Raw genomic sequence first — 23,834 nt, 5'->3', positions numbered from 1 at the left:
AATTCGGGGCAGTGAAGGTCAAATCCAGTTGTTAACGTATCACATTGCCTATCATGTCTCCATGGAGGATGTGTGTATGTGCATACATAGAAGTCTCACAACACCTCAAATATTACCCATATCCCCATTATTGTAACATTGGCTTCCTTACTCTTTAAAAATACCCACATTCATCCTTTAGTGATCTCCATGATCACCATCCCAGTGCTGACACCAGTGTAGCAACCCCTGAGGCAGGTGATTCAAACCAGGGTCACACAACCAGTGACGACTATACTGCACTCGTCCTGGAGTAATTTAAGTGTAAGAGAGAAATAGTAATGTTGTCTTTTTGTAGGCACTAACTCCATGGTTCTTTGGTCAAAGCCTATAGAGAAAATATTTTTGTATGTTTTTTTTTGTATGGGTTTTAGATTACCGCAGAAAATAAGGTCTGTGGTAAACAGGCTTAGATCTTATACGTTTAGTTCTATAAGATAATCTTCATGAGCTAATGTCATATTGTGAATTTTGAATCATGTTATTAGAAACAACAAAGGCTTCATAATTAAAGTGAATGTTGAGTGCTATTATCTTATAAAACAAAACAGATAAGATCTCCTAAACCTGTGTTAACCTCAGACTTTATTTCCTGTGTATATTCCAAAACCCTGTTTTTTTTTTCCCCCATAGGGAAGGCTGAACAAACTAGAGGTAACTCATTTATGGGTTTTGGGAATACAAGCTGGTGAGCTCTATAGACCTACTAAAAACCGATAACAACACTCAAATCATCACACAATTGCAGGGGGTTTATTTTGTTCAAAAAGTTACTGTCTCCAGACATAAATACAAACCATATTTGGTACAGTGGACACTTTGTAAATAGAATAAAAAACACATATGTATATACATTTGAATATATATATCTATGTGTGTATACATACACATACAGACGTATGCACACTTTCAGCAGTTCAATGCAAGGACAACAGAAAGGAAAATATCAAAATGACAGTATGACGCATACATCATATTTAAGTGAAATTATGCATTTCAATTATTTATTTATTTACTGTCTAACCTTGCTACAATCTAAATAATGAAAAATATGAAACTCTGGTTTGTAGTTTCGTATTTAGATTTTGATGTGACATTTTTGCTTTTAAAAAAGGAGGCTGTGTTTTAAGCTGTTTATAAAACTATAATTTACAATATTCATGATTACAATTTTATTCCTCCAAAAAAGCTTGTTGGGAACCGCAAACCAACCTAATGTACATAGAGGTAAAGAAAAGTTATTCAAACAAGAATCCTTAGAAAAGACAAACAAAACCATACATATACAAAGGTAAATTCTTATATATAACTGCACATTAGTTAGGTTAATTTAAACCAGTTTACATTCTATTGAACCTTTTCCTAAATTGAATTTCAAATTAACAAAAACTGAACTAATATAAAATGAGCACCGATTCACAATATATTACACATTTTTATAACTGTATAATATGTCATTATATATAATAATATATTATGATACCATGATAGCTAATCCAAACTCTTAAATGTTGTGTTTTAGAAACATTCTATAACAAGCTTTCTCTTACAGACAACAGAGAACATTTCGACCGCTCTTTTATACAACCCCTCTGCACAGTATACATTTGTACCACTCTTCAAAAAGTCACACAGCATTCAAATCATCAAACCTTTAAAAGCAAATCAGAATTCAAACTAAGCCTGTCAATTGGTCAAATGGCATTTGGGCATTATCAGTTCATCAAGAGGTCTCATCTATAACACTGGAAAAAAAGAAATAAATTGCAGGCCACATCTGTTGTTACCCACCAGAAATTCCATTACAAAGGTCATTTCTGTACTCTCTATGAGTAATAACATGATTATAAAGTACTGATTTACATCTGATTGTCATTACAAAATATCTATAAATCAAAGTCTTCTACATGTTATAAAAGCAGAACAGATTAACCTTTAAAAAAATACCATGACTGGTATTTCATATTTGCGGTAAGGAGTTCCAACAATATTTGCGGTAAGGCCTTCCAACAATATGAAGACATTTCACATTTTCTCTTACTGTATATGTTTTAATATATGGCTACATGCCATGCCAGATTTTATGTTTTAAAAGTATGTCAGACACTACGTATTTACATGACACAAAAACCTGCCCATTGATTGACAAAAGTAAAGGTGAAATTCAAACATGAGTCGAAAGGGCATCCATTGCTGCCTCACAAGCAAATAGTCCCATGAGCTTATCTTAAAGCAGTTCTCTACAGAGAATACTTCTCGTCATCAAAAAGGTTTTCGGTGACAACACAGTGTCCTCTTCATGCAGATCAGCTTAGAACATTGAAACATTGAGGACCTAAAAGGAAGGAAAATCCATTTTAGTTTTTAAATTACTTGCTGTATATTATGGAAAAGTGAATTGAAGAATATGAGTATAGCGTTTCCATGAGCATATGTATACCAAAGACACTAACTAACTAGGTATCAACACGGCCACTATTATTGTAAATCATATGGTTTGTTATACATTATCTTTAACAATGTAGATATCATTTTACTCTCAATAACAAACCAATACCCACCGAATCATCCATGATGGAAGAAGGGTCAAAGTAGTCAGGCTTCAGCTCCGATCTCTCCCTACGATTTTTCGATGGTGGCTAAACAATAACAGCAGAGTAAGAAGAAACACCAAAGCAGTAATATTCATAAATGAACTACTAGTGAGAAAATAAACATCATTGAGTGTATTTTACCAGATCAATATCCATAGTGTCGAAATCCATGCCCTCGTTGAGATCTTCCAAACGGTCCTCTGATGACATCATTACATCCTCTACTATTGGCTCCTCATCGTCCTCCATGAGTCCTGAACTGCGGCGGCTAGAGGGTCAAAGACATGGCCACGAATAACTAAATACACATGGCAGTAAATTACTATGTACTACACTGGGGTTGAAACACCACTGTGGTCTGGAAGAGAAGTGCCGTTTTACATTGCATGCTGCATGTGGCTTCTCATCTTGGCATACTGCATGCTGGCTCGCTCCTGCTGCTGCCGGGCCTCTGCCTGCTGTCTCTGGGCTAGCATCCAGGTCACCTGGGTACTGAAAACAGAGACCGAAGCATTAACACAGACAGTCATACTTATTCAAACAAGAGGTGAACTTCAGCGGTTTCATTGAATATATCATTAATTGTGATAACATCGCATACGTAGATAAGTAACATTACAATGGCTAGGGTGTCCAATCAAAAATGCATCTTTTGAAGAAAAAAAAGCTAGCAAGAAAAAAAATATGGAAAATTGCATCGCGTAAAAAAATAGGTTGGATTCTATGCAAAAATGAAGGCTACTGGCTACCTGACAGGCTCACTTTCCCGTTGAACTCCTCATCTTTCTTCTCGAATCCGCAGGACATAAAACAATATAGAGGTAAAATGGATATCGATATTCAGATGTGACATGTAGTATTTTCATATTTTAGAATACGATTTTCATATTAATAAAAATTCCTGTTAATTTTAGAAGATTTCTCACAAAAACAAGCGTCTCTGAAATGTCAACGGAGCACTGAGCCTATACCTAGCCATTTATTTACAAAGCCTTTTGCATTTAATTCAGCTCGTGTCATGCTAATTTAGCTTTTTGTGAACCTTCGGAAACAACATTAAAGACGACGACCACAAAAAGTTAAATCCTCAAAATGTGTTATGAGAAACCTGCACCGCTATGTCAACAGAGCTCAGTGCTTATTATCAGATGTATTAGGTTATAAAATCAGAGTTTTTGGATATAACGCTAATGAACATGAATAATCATATGTCTTGGTAAAACGTATTTTATAACTAACATAAGAAAATACATGTAATCATCAAAGGGCATTTCACCCACTCTGGGCAGAGTGGACACCCTACAATGAATAGCCAAAGATACTCATGAGAATCAAAAGGTGTTGAGCCATAGAAAGGTGTTCCGTACTTGTAGTCCATGGGGGTCTGATGGTGCTGCTGCTGGGGGGGCAGCGGTTGTTGCTGCTGCTCGGATGTTATGCTGTAGACGCCCATGTAACTCTCCTCCGGCCTCATTTTCTTGGGGTCCCTCAACACAGTGGAGCTGAGATGCGGCGAGGGCATCATCACTGGCGTTTGCACATTCTGCTCCCGGTTCATCCACACAGCGTCTGTACTGCAGCTGCTACTCTCCTCTGTTGCAATAGCAAGGGTTTCATGGGGTTTAATGAGGTTGTTATACAGCGGGCGGACTACTCACTGCTCAGATCGAGACATCTTAGCGCAGGGTTCCCCAACTGGCGAGACATATTTGGCTCGTGGGTGGTTTTATTTGGCCACCCCAAGCTTTCTGAGCAAAATATATATTTTTGTTGTTGGACAGACTAAAAACACTAGGAAATCAGCTCCAAGTGATCTTAATTTAAGATATCTGTTCCCAAGTATTCCCATTCATAATAGAGAGAAACGTGATTGTATACAAATGTAGACAAAGTTTGACATTTTTATGTTTTAGTGAAACATTAGATCTGTTTGGGCTTCTTGCGGTCAATTTGCTGCCAACAAATTATTTGTAATTATGTTCCTGCCCCTGACAATCCGCTGAGAAAGAAAAAAATAATAATCGCCCCGCGGCTGAATCTAGTTGATGATCCCCATCTTAACGGACTGGCTTTTTATAATGCCAACATCTCATAACGTCTAGCAAACACTCGCCTCAATTCATAAATATCTCATTTCCATTCAACAAGTTATTCCCAAGTGAAAATCTAATTGATCATTTGGATAGATTTATTGTATTGCTTGGACAGGCTTTTAGCATCTGTTTGTCCCTGATCAATGATCTGACATTGTGCTGCAGGTGCCAGATTCAGGAACACAAGTTGTTGTGTATTTCATATCACTAAACATTGAGCTTTCAATGCCCTTGCGTCATAGTATGTTGCCTGTGCTGTTCTGTGGCTCTGTGTCGGACCCTCACCTTCAGGCAGTTTCCTCTTCCCGGTGCTGGCTGGCTTAGCCTTCTTGCTCCTGATGCTGGAACCTCGGCTGCTGTAGCCACTGATGACGGACATGGTGTCGTCGTCCCCTCCGGCCTGCAGGGAGTTCCTGTAGGAGATGAGGGGCAGCCAGCAGTCCTCTCGCTGCAAGGCCATCTGGAAGGTCATAAACCGCTCCAGGTAGAGGTGACTGCAGGGGACAGGGGACAGAGGACCACAACTCAACATCCATCATCTAGTGCAGTGGTAGTCACCAATATCTCAGAGGGAGCCACTCTTGTAAACAAAATCACGGTGCAAGCTCCCATACCCATCGGAGGATGGGGGTTGGGAGGTCCCAAAGTCAAATTGATTCATACTTGATATTAATTAGATTTATACATGATATTTAAGATACTATTAACATGGCCCATCAAGCTATTTGATTATCTGATTCTCTATTTTAGGACAATTGGTGAATCTTTAGAATCTGACCTTATCGCTATTATCTCAACAAAAGTTATAGTAGAAGATATGTCAAAACGGGTAATGGCAAATTTTAGTCTGAATGAAATATTCTTTGGAGTGATCATCATAAAAGTATTGGAAAGTTATTCCAATATGCGCTAGAAACTGATTTTACAGCTCCGTTTGTCCCAGTTGCTAATAAGGTAACTCATGTAACCACGGTTCCATGAACTATGCAGCACATTCAGCTGAATGAGGAAAAAAACAACTAAATGTTTTTACATTATTGCCACAAGCCGCCAATTAAGTCGCAGAGAGACGCATGTGGCTCGTGAGCTGCGCAATGACTATGCCTGATCTAGTATAGCTGTGGTCTGTCTGGCTTCGGATAAGACAGTCACTGACTGCACAGAAAAATAAGTATAACAGTTTCCTCTGACTTACACAGTCTTCTTGTCCTGACGCAGCAGTTTAGAGGAGAACTCGCTGAGAATGTCCAGGAAGGCTAGGTTGAGAGGAGGGTTTCCCTCTCCCTGGGGACTGGGCTCCTTGAAGGCAAACTCGATTCCATCCCTGCAGCAAGTGCAGCACAAGACAACATGTTTAGGAAGGAATGGATTGAAGTATTGAGCTGTAAATACTTCAACAGTTCTGGGATGTTGAGAAGCCTCAAATTAAAGCATGCCTACAGAACTGTTAAACCTTTGGGCTTATTGATTACTACTCAGAGGATGAGTTTTACATTTTCTGCAGGCTTACTTGTGTAACATGGCGATAGCCTCTCTGGTCTTCAGCTGATCCAGGCCAAAGGTCAACGAGAAACGTCGGGCCAGTTCTTTAATGCCGCAGAAGGACGACGACGAGCGGTCAAAGTTGCAGCCGAGGTCAGATAACATCTCATTGAAAAGCTGAAAGAGAAAAGTGTTGCAACTTTAAAATTAATCATCAAAATGCTCAATGTACAAAATGAAGACAATACTTTCAATGAACGTTAATGCCTCCAAGGCTCCTACCTGCTGCAAACTCAGAATGAGGGTCTTGGCACACTGGATCTTGTCAATTTGTCTTGTTTTACTCATCGTTTCCTTGATGATATCTCCATAGTCGTTGTAGTACTACAGAGAAAAACACATGTAATCGATTGGGAATAGCACATGAATGGTTTTGTTAAGGGATAAATATTGTAGGAGGCCAGACATACCCTCATGTACTGCTTGAAGATATCAGCTCCAGTGTTCATCTCCACTACATTGTAAATGATCAGTTTGCAGTACGCTGCCAGCAGGTTCCGCCTCTTGTGTAAAGCCTCGATTTTACTGGCTTCATCATCATGCTGCCCATCTGATAAAATTAAGACATTTTTAAAATGTGTGATTTTGGTTTCTTTTTTAGTTCACCTTTATTTAACCAGGTAGGCCAGTTGAGAACAAGTTCTCATTTACAACTGCGATAAGTAACCCCTTGCAAAATGTCATCATTCAGGTCTCCATATAAGGTGTTCGCTTCAACTCAGAAAGAGCTCTGGTGTTCTACTACATATTTAAGACGTGTGTTCACATTAAAAGCCCTTCTCAGCTGTCTCCTTGTGTTGTGACTAGCTGCAAGGTGGGCTGAGTTGATGTCTGACTTGTGATGCCTGAGGGTGGGCTGTTTGGCCTGCACGGTGACTGTCTGAGGGTGGGCTGTTTGGCCTGTACGGTGACTGTCTGAGGGTGGGCTGTCTGGCCTGTATGGTGACTGTGTGAGGGTGGGCTCCGTCTAGCCTGTATGGTGACTGTCTGCCAAGGGGCTGTGTGAGGGTGGGGGCTGTCTGGCCTATATGGTGACTCTCTGCCAGGGGACTGTGTCTGTCCTGTATGGTGACTGTCTGAAAGGGGACTGTGTCTGACCTGTGCTGTTGTTGTCGTCGTCCTGGTCGATGAAGACGTGGTCCAGGATGAAGTTGAGCAGCTCGGCCTGCAGAGAGGAGTCTGGCGTGTAGATCAGAGCCTCCAGCTGCTCCCGGCTCGACGACACAATCTGGTGGCTGAAGATCATCAGGGCGTCACACAGGATGGTGAAGGCCTGGAACACAGTCAATCAATCAATCACATTTAGTTACAAAGCCTTTTCATGTTAACAGTTGCCACACAGGGCTCAGTGTTGTCCATAAGCGCTGGCCATCGGCTAAATAGCCGATAACAGACTTGTTGTAAGCTGCCTACTTTTTCCACTTGATAAATTAACTAGGCTTTTTTTTTCTACCATTAAAACATTTCAATTCGCTAATCAGAAAAGTCTGTATACCCGTCTCCCACTAAAATGAACGATATACATCTTTGAGTGATCTATTGATAGAACAGACACCTGTCAGTAATAAAGTGGGCGATGACAGGGAAACTGCTGGTTTGTCAGTCTGCCGTCTGTCCTGCCTCTCGATACCCATGTTATTTATGTACGCTGTGCTTGGCTGCAGTCAAATTTCATTTCAGAGGATGATGCTGCTTCATCGTTTCCCGTGAGTGAACTGACACGTCCCATAAGATGTAATGATGAGTTGAAATCCACTTATTGTTTTGTGATGGAATCATTTATTTTCTTTTGCGTGTTTCACAGGCCTACACAGCCACGGAGTCGGGGCGCATAGGCTATTACTGTGGTTTGATTGACGACAGAAAGAACAAGTGTTGACTCGTTTATTATTAAAAGTGTCAAACTGACTGAATAAAGTCAATCTCCTATATCCTTTTGCTTAAATTATACAACGTAGTGATATGTCACATCAGGAGTAAACCAAAGATCTTGTATGTTTCTTCCAAAAATTCAAAGCCCATGTCGAGACTTGCCAGTGACCGCTAAAATGACTCGTCAGTGTAGTCTAGTGATGGGTTGTTCCCGAAGAAATGGCTATTGTTTGAACAGATGTCAGGTCAGCGGTAACCAACCTTTGAGTCAAGATCACTTTCGCAGTCAAAAAGCAAGCAGAGAACTACCGCTCAGATAAAATAAAAACATAAAAAATGTAAACCAATGCAACGTTAGTAAAAACAGTCTGCAGGAATGATGTTTGTGCAGTAGCTTTTGGCGATTATCTGCAGATAAATTTGGAAAGAATTAGACAAAGATGTTGACTCCTCACTGCAGGAACAATAGTAGTGGAGAGAGAGCCTCATTCTGGTCCAAATGATAAAAGAAAACAGATTGAAAGCTATAACAGCATATTTTACGACACATGGTATGGTATTATGAAATATATTAATACAGGCCTATTGATTTGATTAGTGTCGACAATGGAGTAGCCTAATCAACTGCTGCTTTCTGGGTAGCAAAGCCCATATTTAACACCTGCTTCATTCTATAATCATACCTGTAGGTTTATTCATTGGTGCCTGACTTTGTGTATTTGTGAGAATGCACAATCTGGCGGGGGTCCAACCCCTGACAATTTTTGCATTTAAAACCATATTTCCCACAATTCTATATTGTTTCTCAATAGGGAGCCCATGTGGACTTGACAGAACAAACTTTTTTTCTTAGGTTTTTGCCACAAAAAATAAATTGAAATAGTAATCTAAACTAGTTTCTGACTAGATTACTAATCTACCACTTTCCCTCAACGTCCCACCCACGGTGATTGATTGACAGGTCTGAAACCCTACCAACTCCTTGACTCACAAATATCCTGCCCCCTCCCCTGACAATCCCACCCCCAGTGATTGACTGACAGGCCAAACTGTCAAATTACAAAATGACACGTTGGTTTCCTTACCCTAAATGTCCACAGCAGCAGAGCCAATAAAATACATCATTTGAATAACAAACATCATTGTGGCAATTCATATGTTGCAGAAAAACTGTAAATATGACTTTCATCAAGAGAAGACAGGTTTAATGTTAAAAAAGGTTATCTTACGTAGAAAATTGTCCTGATCATAAAGGCCTAGGCGATATCCAAAACAACTAACCAACTCAACTCATACATTTTCAGTCATGTCTTCCTACTCAATACCACAACACATTTTTACCAATCTGGGAGGTAAAGTCATTAAAGTATTCAATAATTCAGCTGTGTATTTCAGATGGAATCAAGGCATTAGAAGGCAGAGATAGTTCTGAAAAATACAATTCCAGGGGGGCATGTACCCCCTGCACCCCCCAGCCCAGAACTCCCTGGCTGGCTACTCCATGTACTTAAGGGAAAACACTAAGTGCTTTATGCCTCGATCACACCGACAGCGTCATTGTGTTTGGTACAGCAGAAGTACATTCCTCTCCAATGGAACGCTGCGTTAACCTTGCAGCAATGCGTTGCAGAGGCAGTTGCAGTGCGTTCTGTGTGGTGCAGACGTTGGATTTATTCAACACATGCATCAGACTGTATGTGTAGACGGCTTGACAGAAATGGCAGCAGGTGAAGGTTGAACTTTTGTTGCACACATATCCAGATGATGCTACGTACCGTTTTACGCAATGACGCTGTCGGTGTGATCGAGGCATTACAGTAATCAGCCAGCACAGCAACTTTTTAGCACTCACTGAATAGTGAACACACACCATATGGGAAAATGTGTCTAAGTCCAGCGATCTGACATGATGTAGGAACAACCCACCTGCTCTTTGACGGTGGTGTTGACACTGGTGAGGTAGCTCTGGCACATCAGACAGAAACCCCTCATCTGCTTCCTCAGGGTCACCATGTCCGCCTGGAAACACAACAGATATTCTCAGTATTCAGTGCTCACTATTTAAGCAGTAAACCACATTCATTATCCAGGCATAATTGTCACTAGCATTTGTAGAAAGCGGATAGTCATTAGTCACTGATAACAGTGTATTTACCTTTGTGGAGCTGCCCTCTGAAACCTTGGCTAGGTGCCACAGGATAACATAGTGTGTGCACTGCATCGCATGAATGACAATCTGGGAAAGAGAGTATTACAAGGTAAGTGATAGTAAAGAATTGAGATTAGGTGAGTTTAAAGGGATAACAGGGTTATGCTTTAGGTACCTGCTCAGGCATATCACCATTCTGAAGTCCTGTGTTTAATAGCTTATAGTTGCTGGTGAACAGGTCCCATTTAGAGAGGTCATGCGCACTGCAGAGGAGAGAGAAACACAATCTAGTCAGATAAGGAGTTCTGATTTATCTACCGTTCACTGGCAAATGTTTGGATTACACATTAGTCGTTAAATCTTGATCGAGGCCTTACTTGTGGAACGCAGTGATCCTCTTCAGTGTGGACAGGACCTGGTAGGCATCATCCTCATCTGGTTCCTCACCCTGAAACAACAGATAACTGTCTAGTGAAATCCCACTCAAATGTACAATTCCAGTCTCAATAGAACACAAGTACTACCTTACAAAATTACAAAACCCTACAAGAAATACTCTGAAGGTTCAGTGTCCTGTAGTCTTTAAATATCATTAAATCTGACGAACAGTTGTAAATCTGATCTCAAACAGTCCCTGAACCACGAAGCCATGTGAGCCCACCTCTTGTAGGAAGTCCTCCAGGAGTCTGTTGAACTTGTCCACCAGCTCATCCAGTAGCTGGGACCTGGCAATGTCCACCCTGTTGAAGATGGTGAACTCCTCGTTGCAGAGAGCGTGGTAGGTCATGGAGCACGCCTCCAGCACGTCAGTCTCTGTGTGCTTCTCCACCACCTCCCTGATCTGACGCAGCAACGACTCCAAGTGCTGCACACAAACAGAGGGCAAAGGGATGCGAGGTCTCAAACTACATTCGGCCGCAATGACAGTGTGAATAACTTACCGTTAACAATCTAAGGTACGGTAGGATTAGTTGAGGTCCAGAAATGTCAGACAATTCACAAACCTTTTCCAATCGACCAGTGGTGTAGATTTCCAGGTCAAAGAACTGCGGCAGCTGCAGTAAGTTGGTCACCTTCTCAGCATCAACAGAGTACTGTGAGGAAAAGATGGAGAGGGTGAGGGGAGCTACAAGATACTGAGGGTTGAGTAAGAGGTCATCTATCTGGCGGTCCCAGGGGCTGAGTTCTATATAGCAGCTGTGTGTAGACTGTCAAGTGACAGTCGTTTATATGACTTGATAACTGACCTTAGCCAACAACAGAGGCAACGCCACAGCGAAAATCTCAGTGATTCTCGTCCGGTCATCCAGCTGGGTTTTCTTCTCCTTCGCTGTCAAGACCTAGGATCATTTTCAGAATAGCCAAATTACATCACAATCATGTTATATGAAAGGATTTCATATAACCTCAGTCATCAGAGTGAATGTTCAAAGATGGCTTCTGAGAATAGAGCCTTGAGAGCTCACTAGTACTAGAGTTGACCACTGAGGGGCTTACATTGGTATATGCCAAGCAGCACTCACCCTCTTCCCTGTGCCTCTGCCCACTGGAGGGTGGCACTCACAGGCCTGGCGGATGGCACACAGCATGATCTCTATCAGAGCAGTCTCCTGGTGGTCAGTCAGGGCTGGACAGGGACAAACATGTTGATGAGATAGGACAGTGTGAACAACAGTGTGTGTTTGTGTGCAAGTGCTTGGTGCTCCTCCTTACCCTCCTCCCCTGGCATGGGCTCATCCAGCAGCAGGCTGATCATGCTCTCCCAGTCTTTTAGCAGCTCCCCTGCACACTCCCACAGACTGTCCACCAGGTAGGCCCCGTGCTCATGGAGCTGCAAACGTTCAGAGATTTTCACAACCGAAACACGTGCCCCATGTAGGTCACTTCAAACAGACAGAGACTCTACATGGAGCCTGAACACACCTCACTCTCCAGGAAGAAGAAGACGGTGGTCTTGATGAGGTTCCCGTTGACGCTCTGCCTGCCCCTCCTGGGCATCCCTTCCTCCTCTGGACCTCGATGGCTGAAAAGCCTAAGAACAGGACAACATTGAGGTCAGGCTAAATGCTGCTGGATAACTCTCAAACTAACTTCAATTTCTCAGCATGGAGGCATTTCCAAATCAAATAGGGCTTTAATCACAATTCAGCTTCCACCACAGCTTCAGACAGCCGGTGTGAGACCTACTTCTTATAGAGGAACTCTCCTGCAGCCACAGCCACAGGTCGATGAGCAGAGTAGACCAGATGGTAGACACTCTCACAGTCCTCTGCTGTCAGGACCTCATCACTGCTACTGCAATGTGACAACAACAGAGACAGGGCTCTAAGGTCTCAACGGGGTCAGCGGAGGGTCAGGGGTCACGGAGTACTGAACACTAATACATTTGCAATATTAACATGTTTTGCGGAATACTTACTGCAAGACAAGAGTCAGAAGTTTTATGGCTTGCACTGCAACATCATACTCCTTATCCAGAGTCATCGACACAATGCGGTCCTGTCAATGACAGGAAAGTCAACATCTGGCCAACCACGATGTGGTATGTTATGTATAGGATTTCCCAGTCAGTGGTGAGATGGTTGAGTGCCTGACCTACCTTGAAGCGGCTGGTGAAAAGCTCCAGCCGAGTGTTGAGCTCCCGGTTATAGTACAGGCCCTGGAGCGCAGTCAGACACTTGAGACGCACTTCACCTTGCTGCAGTCACAGGGAAGACAATGTTGTAACCACAACGTTCAAATCTCAATGCTGTAGCTCAGTGGTTCCCAAACTGTGGGGGGGTGCGGGAACTCAGTGCAGCTTTAAACTGACTCTTGAAAGTTGTAATAGTAGAATGCAAAAGGTGCAATTTCGAAATGAGTTAGTGCATCATCAGTTCCTCTTGTCATGTTAGTCATTACATACCTCTGTTGGCTTCTGAAAATATGAAATATACTTATTCATGTCACTGAGGGAGAGAAGGCAATGTGTAACGTTTATATTCTGTCTGAAAATGTCATTGTTAACCATCAGGGATCATATGGGAGGAGAAGAGACACAGTCTGGTGCAAGTCAACATGACAGCCGTGAGTTGGGGAGGAGTGAGCAATTTGGGGCCAAAGTCAGGTCAGATGAAGTGAGGAAGAACAGATATCACTAAGGTTCTGTCTAGCAAAAGAGATGCACTGGCTGTTCAGATGTGTAGAAGACTCAGCATAGGAGAAAGGGTTAAATATCAGTTCTTGTGTGAATATGTATTTTTTCTTATGCAGCTGTATGACACAATGGGTGAAAAAACTTGGTTTAAGCTTTACTAATCGTCCGTGAGTTTTAATAGGTTCATTTAGGACCTATCACCTTAGAGAGCTATGTATAACTAGCCCATGTCAGCTAATGTTTTTGTTACTGTAAATGTTTAGTCACTCAAATATCATGAATATACATTAGACATGGCAAAATATATACATTTGCAAGACAATTAGCTTTAAAACTGCAACATTTTCTTTGCTCCCCATAAAAAAAAGTGTAGAATTGCAGGAAATAAGATTTTAAATCTGCAAAATTCTCTCCACCAACAAGAAGGGGGTGAACAGTTTGTGTCATGAACAGTGCTTGTGCCCATAGAAATAGACATGGCGTGTGTTTAGAGAGGGGCACGGTATGTTCCCCAATGCTGGAAGGGGGGCCCCAAGTGAAAAGGTTTGGGAACCCCTGCTGTAGCATTTCAACCCTGATAATAAACCTACTATTGAAATACACAGTACATCTTACTTGAATACAAGAGACTGTACTGGCAACATTTTACCACTCCCACAAATGCGATTTGACATATTGCATGGCTCACCTTGTCATGCATGGTCCATCCGACATACTTCAGATAACTGTCATTGAGAAAAGCATCACTGTACATCTTCATCCATACCCCAATCTCCTCAATGCAAATTGCACGGATTTCAGCTATGGCATCACTGATAAACAGAGAAGAAATGTCCAGACTTATTCACAGACCCATCATGCTCACTGGTCAATTCAATTATTTGATACTTAAGGCAGGGCAGTAAAAGAGGATTCATTAGAAAAGCTTAAGTGGTACAGCCAGAGGCAGTTTTAAAAGCCTACTTAGATCAGATATCAGTGGCACATGCTGTGCCATGATGAGCTGTTCTGCCTTAGCAACCGTTGCTGCCTGTTTAGCACAAGAGGGCGCCACAGAGCCTTGGAACAGCTCAGTGAAAGACCAGTCTGCACATCTCAGCTGCTGTATGCCTTCCATGCCACTGAAGGTGATTTCCACATTGAGAGATCTAACTCTCTGACATCACAGTTCTCTTTTCAGACCCCCTAACTTTAATAAAAAACCTAACTACATAAAAAACATTAATCATTTCCGCCCTAAAACAATACATGATTGTAAATATAATGCATAATCCATGACAGTTCTAATTGGATTCATTGTTCTGCATGTAGAAAGATGACAAATTACAATACATACCGATATCTGTGAACAAACACTCCTTTGAAAATCGCATTCATCATGTTTTCAATTTCGTCTTGATTTTCTTGAAGCTGAAAATAGAGACATTTCAAATAAAAAATGCCTTTAAGATTTCTAAATGGAAAGAAGAGGAGGGTGCACAACCAACGCGAGTCGAGGAGCAACAAAATAAAAATCAGAATTGAAAAGGCGCATCGCTCGCTCGCTCACTATTAAAAGTCTGACGTTCAGGACTTCATCAGAAACTGGTTTGGATGAAGGCAATTAATGAAGGCCAAAAACGTCAAGCTTTTAGATGTTAAAATAAAATAATATGCTTTAATTGGTGAGTGAGCGATGTGCCTTTTCCTTTTGAAATATACATATTTAAATGGTCAGGTTAGAATTGTTAGGACCAGGTAACAGCTCAGGCACCATAAGAGGAACCTACTCACCTCTTTACGCTTCTGTAAAAGGAGCTCCAGCCTATCATTGGCCCTCTTGGCCATGACCTTGTTCCTCTCTGCCTCGTACTGCCTCTGAGTGTTGTCCATGTTGATGCTCAGGTTCAGAGCCACGTTCACCAAGGCGGTCATCAACTTCATGGCTGGTAGAGACAACAACTGACTTGAGTGACATCTACTAATTAATAAGGCACTATTAATGCAGACTGGCCATCAAGTCAAGGTATATTGAACAGGCCTACATATAGACACACAACATATCCCCCATAAAAGATAGCATTACATACATCAAGCTAGTAGTTTAACAGTGCTTAAACTGCAGCCCTCCCTCAACTGCCCAGTGTCTATGTTGTGTTAGTACTGACCTGCCAGGGTGCTGGTGTGTCTGAAGGCTCGGACCTGAGAGTCAGACAGGCCCGTGAGCAGCGAGATAACCGTGTCCATCATGTACTCATCATAGATGATGCTGTACTGACACTGCCGCACCAGCACCCCGATAAACTCACAGAAGCTCGACTTGAACTTCTTCCACAGTGGCCCTGCCATGGTTAACGGGTAGTCCCCGCTGTCCTATATGATCACAGAGAGAGAGAGAGAGAAAAATAGAGAATAACGTGTAGATTGACCCTATAGACAGAGGCATAAATAACGACGTACAGTAAGTGTACCATCAGACAGTACCTCGTCAAACTCCTCAGTCATCTTCCTGATTATTTCAGAGTTTTGCATGTGCCTGAACATCTCTGCACTGACAGCACCTGTAGCAAAATAAAACAGAATAACCATAAAATCTTAACTCGCTCAATAATCACAAGTAATGGATGCAAAATTATTTAGAAACTACTTTCTCAGGGTTTAGTACTCTATTCAATCCACTCTGGGTGCCTACCTTTACAGCCGGAGCACTGGATGAAGAAGTTGATCAAGTCCAGGAGTGCAATGTCTCGATCGTTCTTGTAAGACTCAATCCAGTCATCAACGACAGACTAAAAGAAAAGACACCCATTCACCATCACTTTAATATGAAAATACTATAATCTCCAACATGCTTTGAGAATTACATTGTCTAATAAAAAAAAAGTTTCTACCAACCTGCGTGGCACTCTTCCCCATTTTCACCACCTCGAACAGGGTCATGTTCTCCATCCCATTCTCCTGGTGGTGACCATTCACCCGGCCAAGGCCAGCACCCTTCGCTGCACCACCCTTTCCCTTCTCTCCAGGGGCTTTCTTCCCCTTCTTACCCGCCTAGAACAGACAAGGATACCATGTAAAGTGTCAGTGTACATTGTGTGTGCACAAATGAATAAGAGTACGTGGCCATAGCCAACTTATTATGGCTTTCTTGTGTTGATAGAGGATTTTAGATGCAATTCTCACCTTTCCTTTCCCAAGCTTAGCATTTTTGACATCAGGGTCCTCAAGGTCTGTGTCAGAGGACAACTGTGTATCAGCCTCCCTGTTCAGAAACCAAAATGAGGTCATAGCAACCTTTCATTGAATTCCGTGGTTGCCATGGCACTGTAAGGAAGCCTTGGCAGACAGCTCTGTAAACATTGTACACTGAACAAAAATATAAACGCAACATGTAAAGTGTTTCATGAGCTGAAACAAATGACCCCAGAAATTTTCCACAAATGTGTTTACATCCCTGTTAGTGAGCATTTCTCCTTTGTCAAGATAATCCATCCACCTGACAGGTGTGGCATATCAAGAAGCTGATTAAACAGAATGATCATTACACAGGGGCACCTTGTGTTGTCACACTACATAACGCCACAGATGTCTCAAGTTTTGAGGGAGCGTGAAATTGGCATGCTGACTGCAGCCTACCAGACAAGCTAAGTGCCTTTTATACCAGCTTCGAGGCAAGCAACACTGAAGCATGCATGAGAGCACCAGCTGTTCCGAACGACCGTGTGATCACACTCTCCGTAGCCGATGTGTGCAAGACCTTTAATAAACAGGTCAACATTCAAAAAGCTGTGGGTCCAGACGGATTATCAGAACGTGTACTCAAAGCATGCGCGGACCAACTGGAAAGTGTCTTCACTGACATTTTCAACCTCTCCCTGACCGGGTCTGTAATACCTACATGTTTCAAACAGACCACCATAGTCCCTGTGCCCAATAAAGCGAAGGTAACTGGCCTAAATGATTATCGCCCCATAGCACTCACGTCGGTAGCCATGAAGTGCTTTGAAAGGCTGGTCATGGCTCACATCAACACCACCATGCCGGAAACTCAAGACCCAGTCCAGTTCGCATACCGCCCCCAACAGATCCACAGATGACAATCTAAATCGCACTCCACACTACCCTTCCCCACCTGGACAAAAGGAACGTGAGAATGCTGTTCATCGAATACAGCTCAGCGCTCAACACCATAGTACCCACAAAGCTCATCACTAAGCAAAGGACCCTGGGACTAAACACCTCCCTCGGCAACTGGATCCTGGACTTCCTGACAGGCCACCCCAGGTGACAAGGGTAGGTAACAACACATCCGCTATGATGATGCTCAACATTGGGGCCCCATGGGGGTGCATGCTCAGTCCCCTCCTGTACACCCACGACTTCATGGCCAAGCACAACTCCAACACCATCATTAAGTTTGCTGATGACACAACAGTGGCAGGCCTGATCACCGACAATGATGAGACAGCCTATAGGGAGGAGGTCAGAGACCTGGCAGTGTAGTGCCAGGACAACAACCTCTCCCTCAATGTGAGCAAGACAAAGGAGTTCATCGTGGACTATAGAAGAGGCAGGGACAAACAGATCCCCATTAACATCAATGGGGCTGAAGTGGAGCAGATCGAGAGCTTCAAGTTCCTTGGTGTCCACATCCCCAATAAACTATCATGGTACCAACACATGAAGACAGTTGTGAAGAGGGCATGACAACACCTTTTCCCCCTCAGGAGACTGTAAAGATGTGGCATGGGTCCCCAGATCCTCAAAAAGTTATACAGGTGCACTATCAAGAGCATCCTGACCAGTTGCATTACTGCCTGGTTGGCAACTGTTCTGCATTTGACCACAAGGCGCTACAGAGGGTAGTGGACATCACAAGGGGCCAAGCTTCCTGACATCCAGGACCTATATACTAGGCAGTGCCAGAGGAAGGCCCAAAAAATGGTAAAAGATTCCAATCACCCAAGTCATAGACTGTTCTCTCTGCTACCGCACGGCAAGAGGTACTGGAGCGCCAAGTCTAGGACCAAAAGGCACCTTAACAGCTTCTACCCCACCAAGCCATAAGACAGCTGAACAATTAATCAAATGGCTATTTATATTGACACTATTCGCTGTTTACCATTTATGCATAGTCACTTTACAAATTACCTCAACCAACCTGTAACCTCGCACATTGACTCGGTACCCGCAGGTAGCCTAGTGGTTAGAGCGTTGGGTCAGTAACCGAAAGGTTCCTGGATTGAATCGCCGAGCTGACAAGGTAAAAATCTGTTGTTCTGCCCCTGAGCAAGGCAGTTAACCCACTGTTCCCCGGGCACCGAAAAGACGTGGATGTCAATTAAGGCAGGACCCTGACCTCTGATTCAGAGGGGTTGGGTTAAATGCGGAAAACACATTTCAGTTGAAGGCATTCCGTTGTACAACCAACTAGGTATCCCCCTTTCCCTGTATATAGCCTCGTTATTGTTATAATTTTATTGTGTTACTTTTAGATTTTATTTTATTATAATTTGTTTTACTCTAGTTTATTTAGTAAATATTTTCTTAACTTATTTCTTGAACTGCAATGTTGGTTAAGTATTTCACGGTAAGGTTGTATAACATTTCATTTGCAGGAACGCCCACCAAAGCTGTTGACAGAGAATTTAATGTTAATTTCACTACCATAAGCCGCCTCCAACATCGTTTTACAGAATTTGGCAGTACATCCAACCAGCTTTACATCTGCAGACCACGTGTAACCACGACAGCCCAGGACCTCCACAGCTGGCTTCTTCACTTGCGGGATTGTCTGAGACCAGCCATCCGGACAGCAGATGGAGGAGTTTTCTGTCTGTAATAAAGCCCTTTTGTGGGTAAAACTATTTCTGATTTGCTGGGCCTGGCTCCCCAGTTTCAGGGCCTGGCTCCCAAGTGGGTGGGCCTATACCTTTCTAGGCCCACACATTGCTGTGCCACTGGCCAGTCATGTGAAATCCATAGATTAGGGTCTAATGAATTTATTTAAATTTACTGATTTCCTTTTATGAACTGTAACTCAGTAAATTTGTTGATATTATTACATGTTGCGAACATGGGACCAACACTTTACATGTTGCATTTATATTTTTGTTCAGTATATATTTTATATATTTGATTTTTTCAAGCAACTGAGATTCTGTATGAAAAGCGCTGTATAAAATAAATCTATTATCATTATACACCCTGAACTAGTTTGAAGGTCTATCTATGCAATACAATGCTGATTATGTCCACTGCATCTTCACCGTTTACATTTTTTAAAGTGGTGACACTTTTCACATCTAAGTTATACTTACTGAGGAAACTGAAACTCTGTGTGCAACTCCTGTGCTGCTATCATTTCTTTAACATTTTCTGGGCCCACTCTAGTAAGTATGGACTTCTCCCCTTCTCAGGATACACCAAAATGTAGGGTAATACAACCTAGAATATATGAAAAGAAATGAGGGGTTAGTTCAATTGAGAAATCTATTGTGTTTCATAGAAGAGCCCTTCAGAGTACATACTTTGAGTGGAACACACTTCCCTCCCCTGAACAGATTTTCCTTCATGGACAGGTTTCAAACTTTCAAATGGACAAATGCAGTAACTTAAACATAGGCGTAAAAGCATCATTAGACTGCTTATGTTCAACCATGTAGACCAATTATTTTTGACTCATCACATACACTGCTGCTTAGTATATCCTGTTGCATAGTCACTTTACCCCTACCTAAATTACCTTGTACCACATGGACTCTGTAATGGTACCCTGTGTATATAGCCAAGTTAACGTTCCTCATTGGGTATTATTATTATTTTTCTCTCTGCATTGTTGGAAAGGGCCCATAAGCATTTCACTGTTAGCCTACACCTGTTGTTTACGAAGCATGTGACGAATGGAAATGTGGGCACCAACTTGCAAACCAGCTGCAATTATAAGAAAGTTAGCTAAGGTAACTAGATAGTTGCTACTAGAGGAGGGGTCCCCAATTAAACTCATCCGCGGGTTGATTTTTGTATCTTGATCAGAGCGCTGAAACATAATTATAAGTAATATGTATACTGGGACAGCAGGTAGCCTAGTGGTTAGAGCGTTAGACTTGTAACCAGAAAGGTTGCAAGATCGAATCCCAGAGCTGACAAGGTAAAGATCTGTCATTCTGCACCTGAACAAGGCTGTTAACCCACTGTTCCTAGGCCGTCATTGAAAATAAGAATTTGTTCTGAACTGACTTTCCTAGTTAAATAAAGGTAAATAACACTGCAAAAAGCGCAAACAGATATAATATTTGACAAAATAATTTGAATTTCAAACCTTGAATATGCCTTTGTGTTTGTGTGGGAATAATTGGGAACAGATGTAAGATGATTTGCTAGCGATTTTACAGTATTTTAGTTCAAACTAATATCTATCTATATTATATACACACACACACACACATTTGCTCAGAAAGTTGAGGGGCCAAATAAAATCGCCAGCTGGCCCAACTCGGCCCGCCCTTTGGGGAACCCTGATGTAGCTAGCCAGCCAGCCTAGTTCGTTGCTTTGCTAAGTAGCTTGCTAACCAGGTATTAAAGCTAACGATGCTTCAAGATGAAGGCCATTCGCTAAGCCGCGTTAGCAAATTTCTTTGCAAATGAGAAGAATGAACGAACTAACTAGTTAGATACGTCGGCTTTGCCTCCATTTTGAGGCCTGCTCCATGTAAGGCCAGCAATAGACGTTCTTAAAATACTCCATCTTTATTCATTGGTTGATGTCGGCGAACACAAGCTAACGTAGTCTAGCATTCCGAGGTTGTCAGAACTGCAATGGTAACAGTAAATGTAACTAAGTTAATAGTTAAAAGAAACTACCCAACAAGTACGAACATTTATTTGTTGTCATACTAGCTAGCCAGATTTCCAATATCTACCTAGCTACTCCCAACAACAAGCTACCTAGCTAGCTTCCGTGTAAACAATGTTCGACGTCCTCCATCTTTGCCAGCAGCTAGCTAACGTTAGCTGGCTAACTATCATTATTATCTAGCTGGCTATCTAACTAGGTAATGGTTGACGTTAGATAAACAAACACTCATGATGGGCTTTTGGTGAGCAAGACGATTAGGTAACGATTCCGATTCAAAATCGGGCAAAGTCGCTGCACACAATCGTAGAAGAGCAACATAACCTAGCTAGGTTAGCAAACGTTACCGTGTTGTTACTACTGTTAGCGTACTAACATTAATAGTTAACTTCACAGCAAATGTATTTATCCTTGTCATAGTCAAGTGAAACGTCTATATGGTTTGATACAAACTGAGTTAACACGACACGGCTAATTTGCGATGTAACCGCTACTCCGAATCCACGTTCCTTATTGTAGCTAGCTAACATGAGTTGTCCTACATAATAACGTGCTAGTGTATTCAACATTAATAGCAACACAGCTAACTACCGTTAGCTCGCTGGATAAAACGACCAACTGCCAGAATCGTATCCGCCATTTTACAACTTACCTCGTTTGAATCAAACACTGTAATCAATCCTTAAAATAGTCCAGATGTTTCTGAAGTTGTCTCGCTCGAACTTTTATTAATTATTGAATATATACTTGGCTATTCATCACACTCTGATTTTTTGTTGTTGTTCGGTCTGATTCCTGATCTATGGCTACTCTTTTTTTTTTACTGCTAGCTAACGTAACTAGCATGGCTCAGTTTGTTGTCGATGGATTCCTGTTGCTGATGTCGCACCACCTGTCGGTGAAATTGAACACTACACTTGACCGCAACCTAATTTTCGTTCAACAATCATGTAGATAGGACATTGCCATAACACGTACTGTTGATGATACATAAACCACTGAGAACCAGTATACACATGATGGTATAGGTTTTGCACAGCGAAAATAAGAATAGCTTTTTACGCACAACACATGTTTTATGTACGAACCACAACATATCATTGAATTATATTTGAAAGGGTTTACATCTCTAGTCTACCAGTTTCCACAACCATAAACTCCATTCTCTCACATAATTAAACAATCATGTCAGGTTGTAGGACAGAATCAGAAATCATGTTGGACAGTATCCGATTTTTTTTCTTCTTAATTTCTGTTACTTGCCATGACTCCAAGTGAGCCCTATAATAAAGATTTAAATTTGCTGTGAGCCCTACACTACCTATTTAAATGAGGAACCAGAATCGTTCATCACCTCATACCTTGGGCATGGTTTAAATTCAGTCATTATCCTTGTTGAAAGATTTGCAAAGCTTGCTCCAATGATAGGGAGAATCTCTTTCTTTACAGAACTGTGAAATAATGTGGTAGATTTAATCTAGTGAACCTAATTGTATATCATTGAACAATACTTAATATTAGTCCGACACTTATTCAAATAATAAAAAACATTTTACAGTGGGCAGAAAGCTTTAATATATTCATATAAAAAGTACATGTACAGAAAATGACTTCACCAGAATGTACACACTGCCCTTACCCATCCCTTACCACACATTGTTTCATACACGTAACAGATTTTTATAAATAATACAAATGAGCTGACAAAACATCAATATAAACCAATGAAGATAAGTGCTTCACAATTAACATAAGATGAAATGTTCTCAAAATAATTACTACTGCAGTGCATTCTTGGTTGATGTATAGTTAACCCTGAGTGTAAAAAATTATAAAACATTGACAAAAAACATATAGTGGCTTTTTGACCTTTCTCACTCCTATTGGAACAGGGCCGTGATATGACATAATGGATTAGAGTCGTATCATGGCTAATTGTAACAGTGTCTTTGTTTTATCCCAATGTGTTGGCCATTGAGGATGGCTCAATTGGTTCAACTGTATTTTATGTTATGAATGCATCCTGAAATACACATTTTTGGCATTAATTTGCACGTTTCAGTTGGTCACGACACCATAAATTCCCTCTTACTGCATTATATGCGACATTAAAAAGCTTCAGAATGCTATAACTCATTAGCTTTGAATGTCTGTACATTTGAAGCAAACTTGCCTATTCACAGCATTTTCGTCAACGTTCCACACAAAGTTTCAAGAAGCACAATTGTGACCTTTAAACAATTCAATAGTATTAAATTCATTTTTTTTTTAAATGGCTCAAAATTTAACTTGACCTTAATGTATATGCATACAAAATCTTTACATTCAAGTTTTATTTACACATGCTACTCAATTGGATTTAACAGCATCTAAAAAATTGCATTGAATTATATTGAGTATTTCATATCTTGACAAATAATACAATTATTCAAGAGCATACAGACTATTAAATTGGCAGATCCAGAGGTCGGAAATGTAGAAATATTACATTATAAAGATGACTTGAAGTCTATAAATATTGTACAGTATACAAAAACAGAGGTGTCGGTAGAGATCAGCATAAAACAAAGAGGCT

The 23,834-nt window shown here is 41.4% G+C and overlaps 1 protein-coding gene across 3 annotated transcripts; it reads right to left on the bottom strand.

Annotated features, from left to right (window-relative positions):
- Positions 1-770: 770 nt before the first annotated feature.
- Positions 771-22,142, bottom strand: LOC112228664 (cohesin subunit SA-2). 3 transcript variants are annotated; one of them, XM_024394182.2, is made up of 34 exons: positions 21,912-22,141; positions 19,725-19,851; positions 16,588-16,666; positions 16,300-16,455; positions 16,097-16,193; positions 15,889-15,965; positions 15,573-15,777; positions 15,199-15,350; positions 14,762-14,835; positions 14,114-14,237; positions 12,889-12,987; positions 12,709-12,788; positions 12,477-12,584; positions 12,213-12,321; positions 12,003-12,120; positions 11,813-11,916; positions 11,537-11,629; positions 11,294-11,383; positions 10,951-11,154; positions 10,667-10,737; positions 10,465-10,552; positions 10,296-10,376; positions 10,067-10,159; positions 7,367-7,541; positions 6,679-6,818; positions 6,491-6,592; positions 6,237-6,385; positions 5,922-6,050; positions 5,012-5,220; positions 4,001-4,226; positions 3,015-3,125; positions 2,775-2,901; positions 2,601-2,678; positions 771-2,374 (listed from the first exon to the last, which is right to left on the bottom strand). In XM_024394182.2, exons 2-34 carry the CDS (start codon positions 19,766-19,768, stop codon positions 2,351-2,353), a joined length of 3,816 nt encoding a protein of 1,271 aa, XP_024249950.1. In that variant the 5' UTR covers positions 19,769-19,851; positions 21,912-22,141; the 3' UTR covers positions 771-2,350. The 3 variants fall into 3 exon arrangements, with proteins under 3 accessions (XP_024249950.1, XP_024249951.1, XP_024249952.1); XM_024394183.2 differs by lacking the exon at positions 21,912-22,141 and adding an exon at positions 21,851-21,870; XM_024394184.2 differs by lacking the exons at positions 771-2,374; positions 2,601-2,678; positions 2,775-2,901 and adding an exon at positions 3,383-3,419 and having other exon boundaries at positions 21,912-22,142.
- Positions 22,143-23,834: the final 1,692 nt, after the last annotated feature.

This window comes from Oncorhynchus tshawytscha, linkage group LG30 (assembly GCF_018296145.1).
Source record: "Oncorhynchus tshawytscha isolate Ot180627B linkage group LG30, Otsh_v2.0, whole genome shotgun sequence".
In the NCBI taxonomy this organism is placed as follows: Eukaryota; Metazoa; Chordata; class Actinopteri; order Salmoniformes; family Salmonidae; genus Oncorhynchus; species Oncorhynchus tshawytscha.
The sequence above is the reverse complement of the archived record's forward strand: the minus strand, read 5'-3'. Positions and strand labels throughout refer to the sequence as shown.

Excerpts from the sequence above, each read along its gene's own strand:
- LOC112228664 (XM_024394182.2), bottom strand. The coding sequence starts at position 19,768 with ATGATAGCAGCACAGGAGTTGCACACAGAGTTTCAGTTTCCTCA. Across the intron at positions 10,377-10,464 it reads ATGGTGATATGCCTGAGCAG|ATTGTCATTCATGCGATGCA; the intron begins GTACCTAAAGCA and ends TCTCTTTCCCAG. Across the intron at positions 7,542-10,066 it reads ACACCACCGTCAAAGAGCAG|GCCTTCACCATCCTGTGTGA; the intron begins GTGGGTTGTTCC and ends ACTGTGTTCCAG.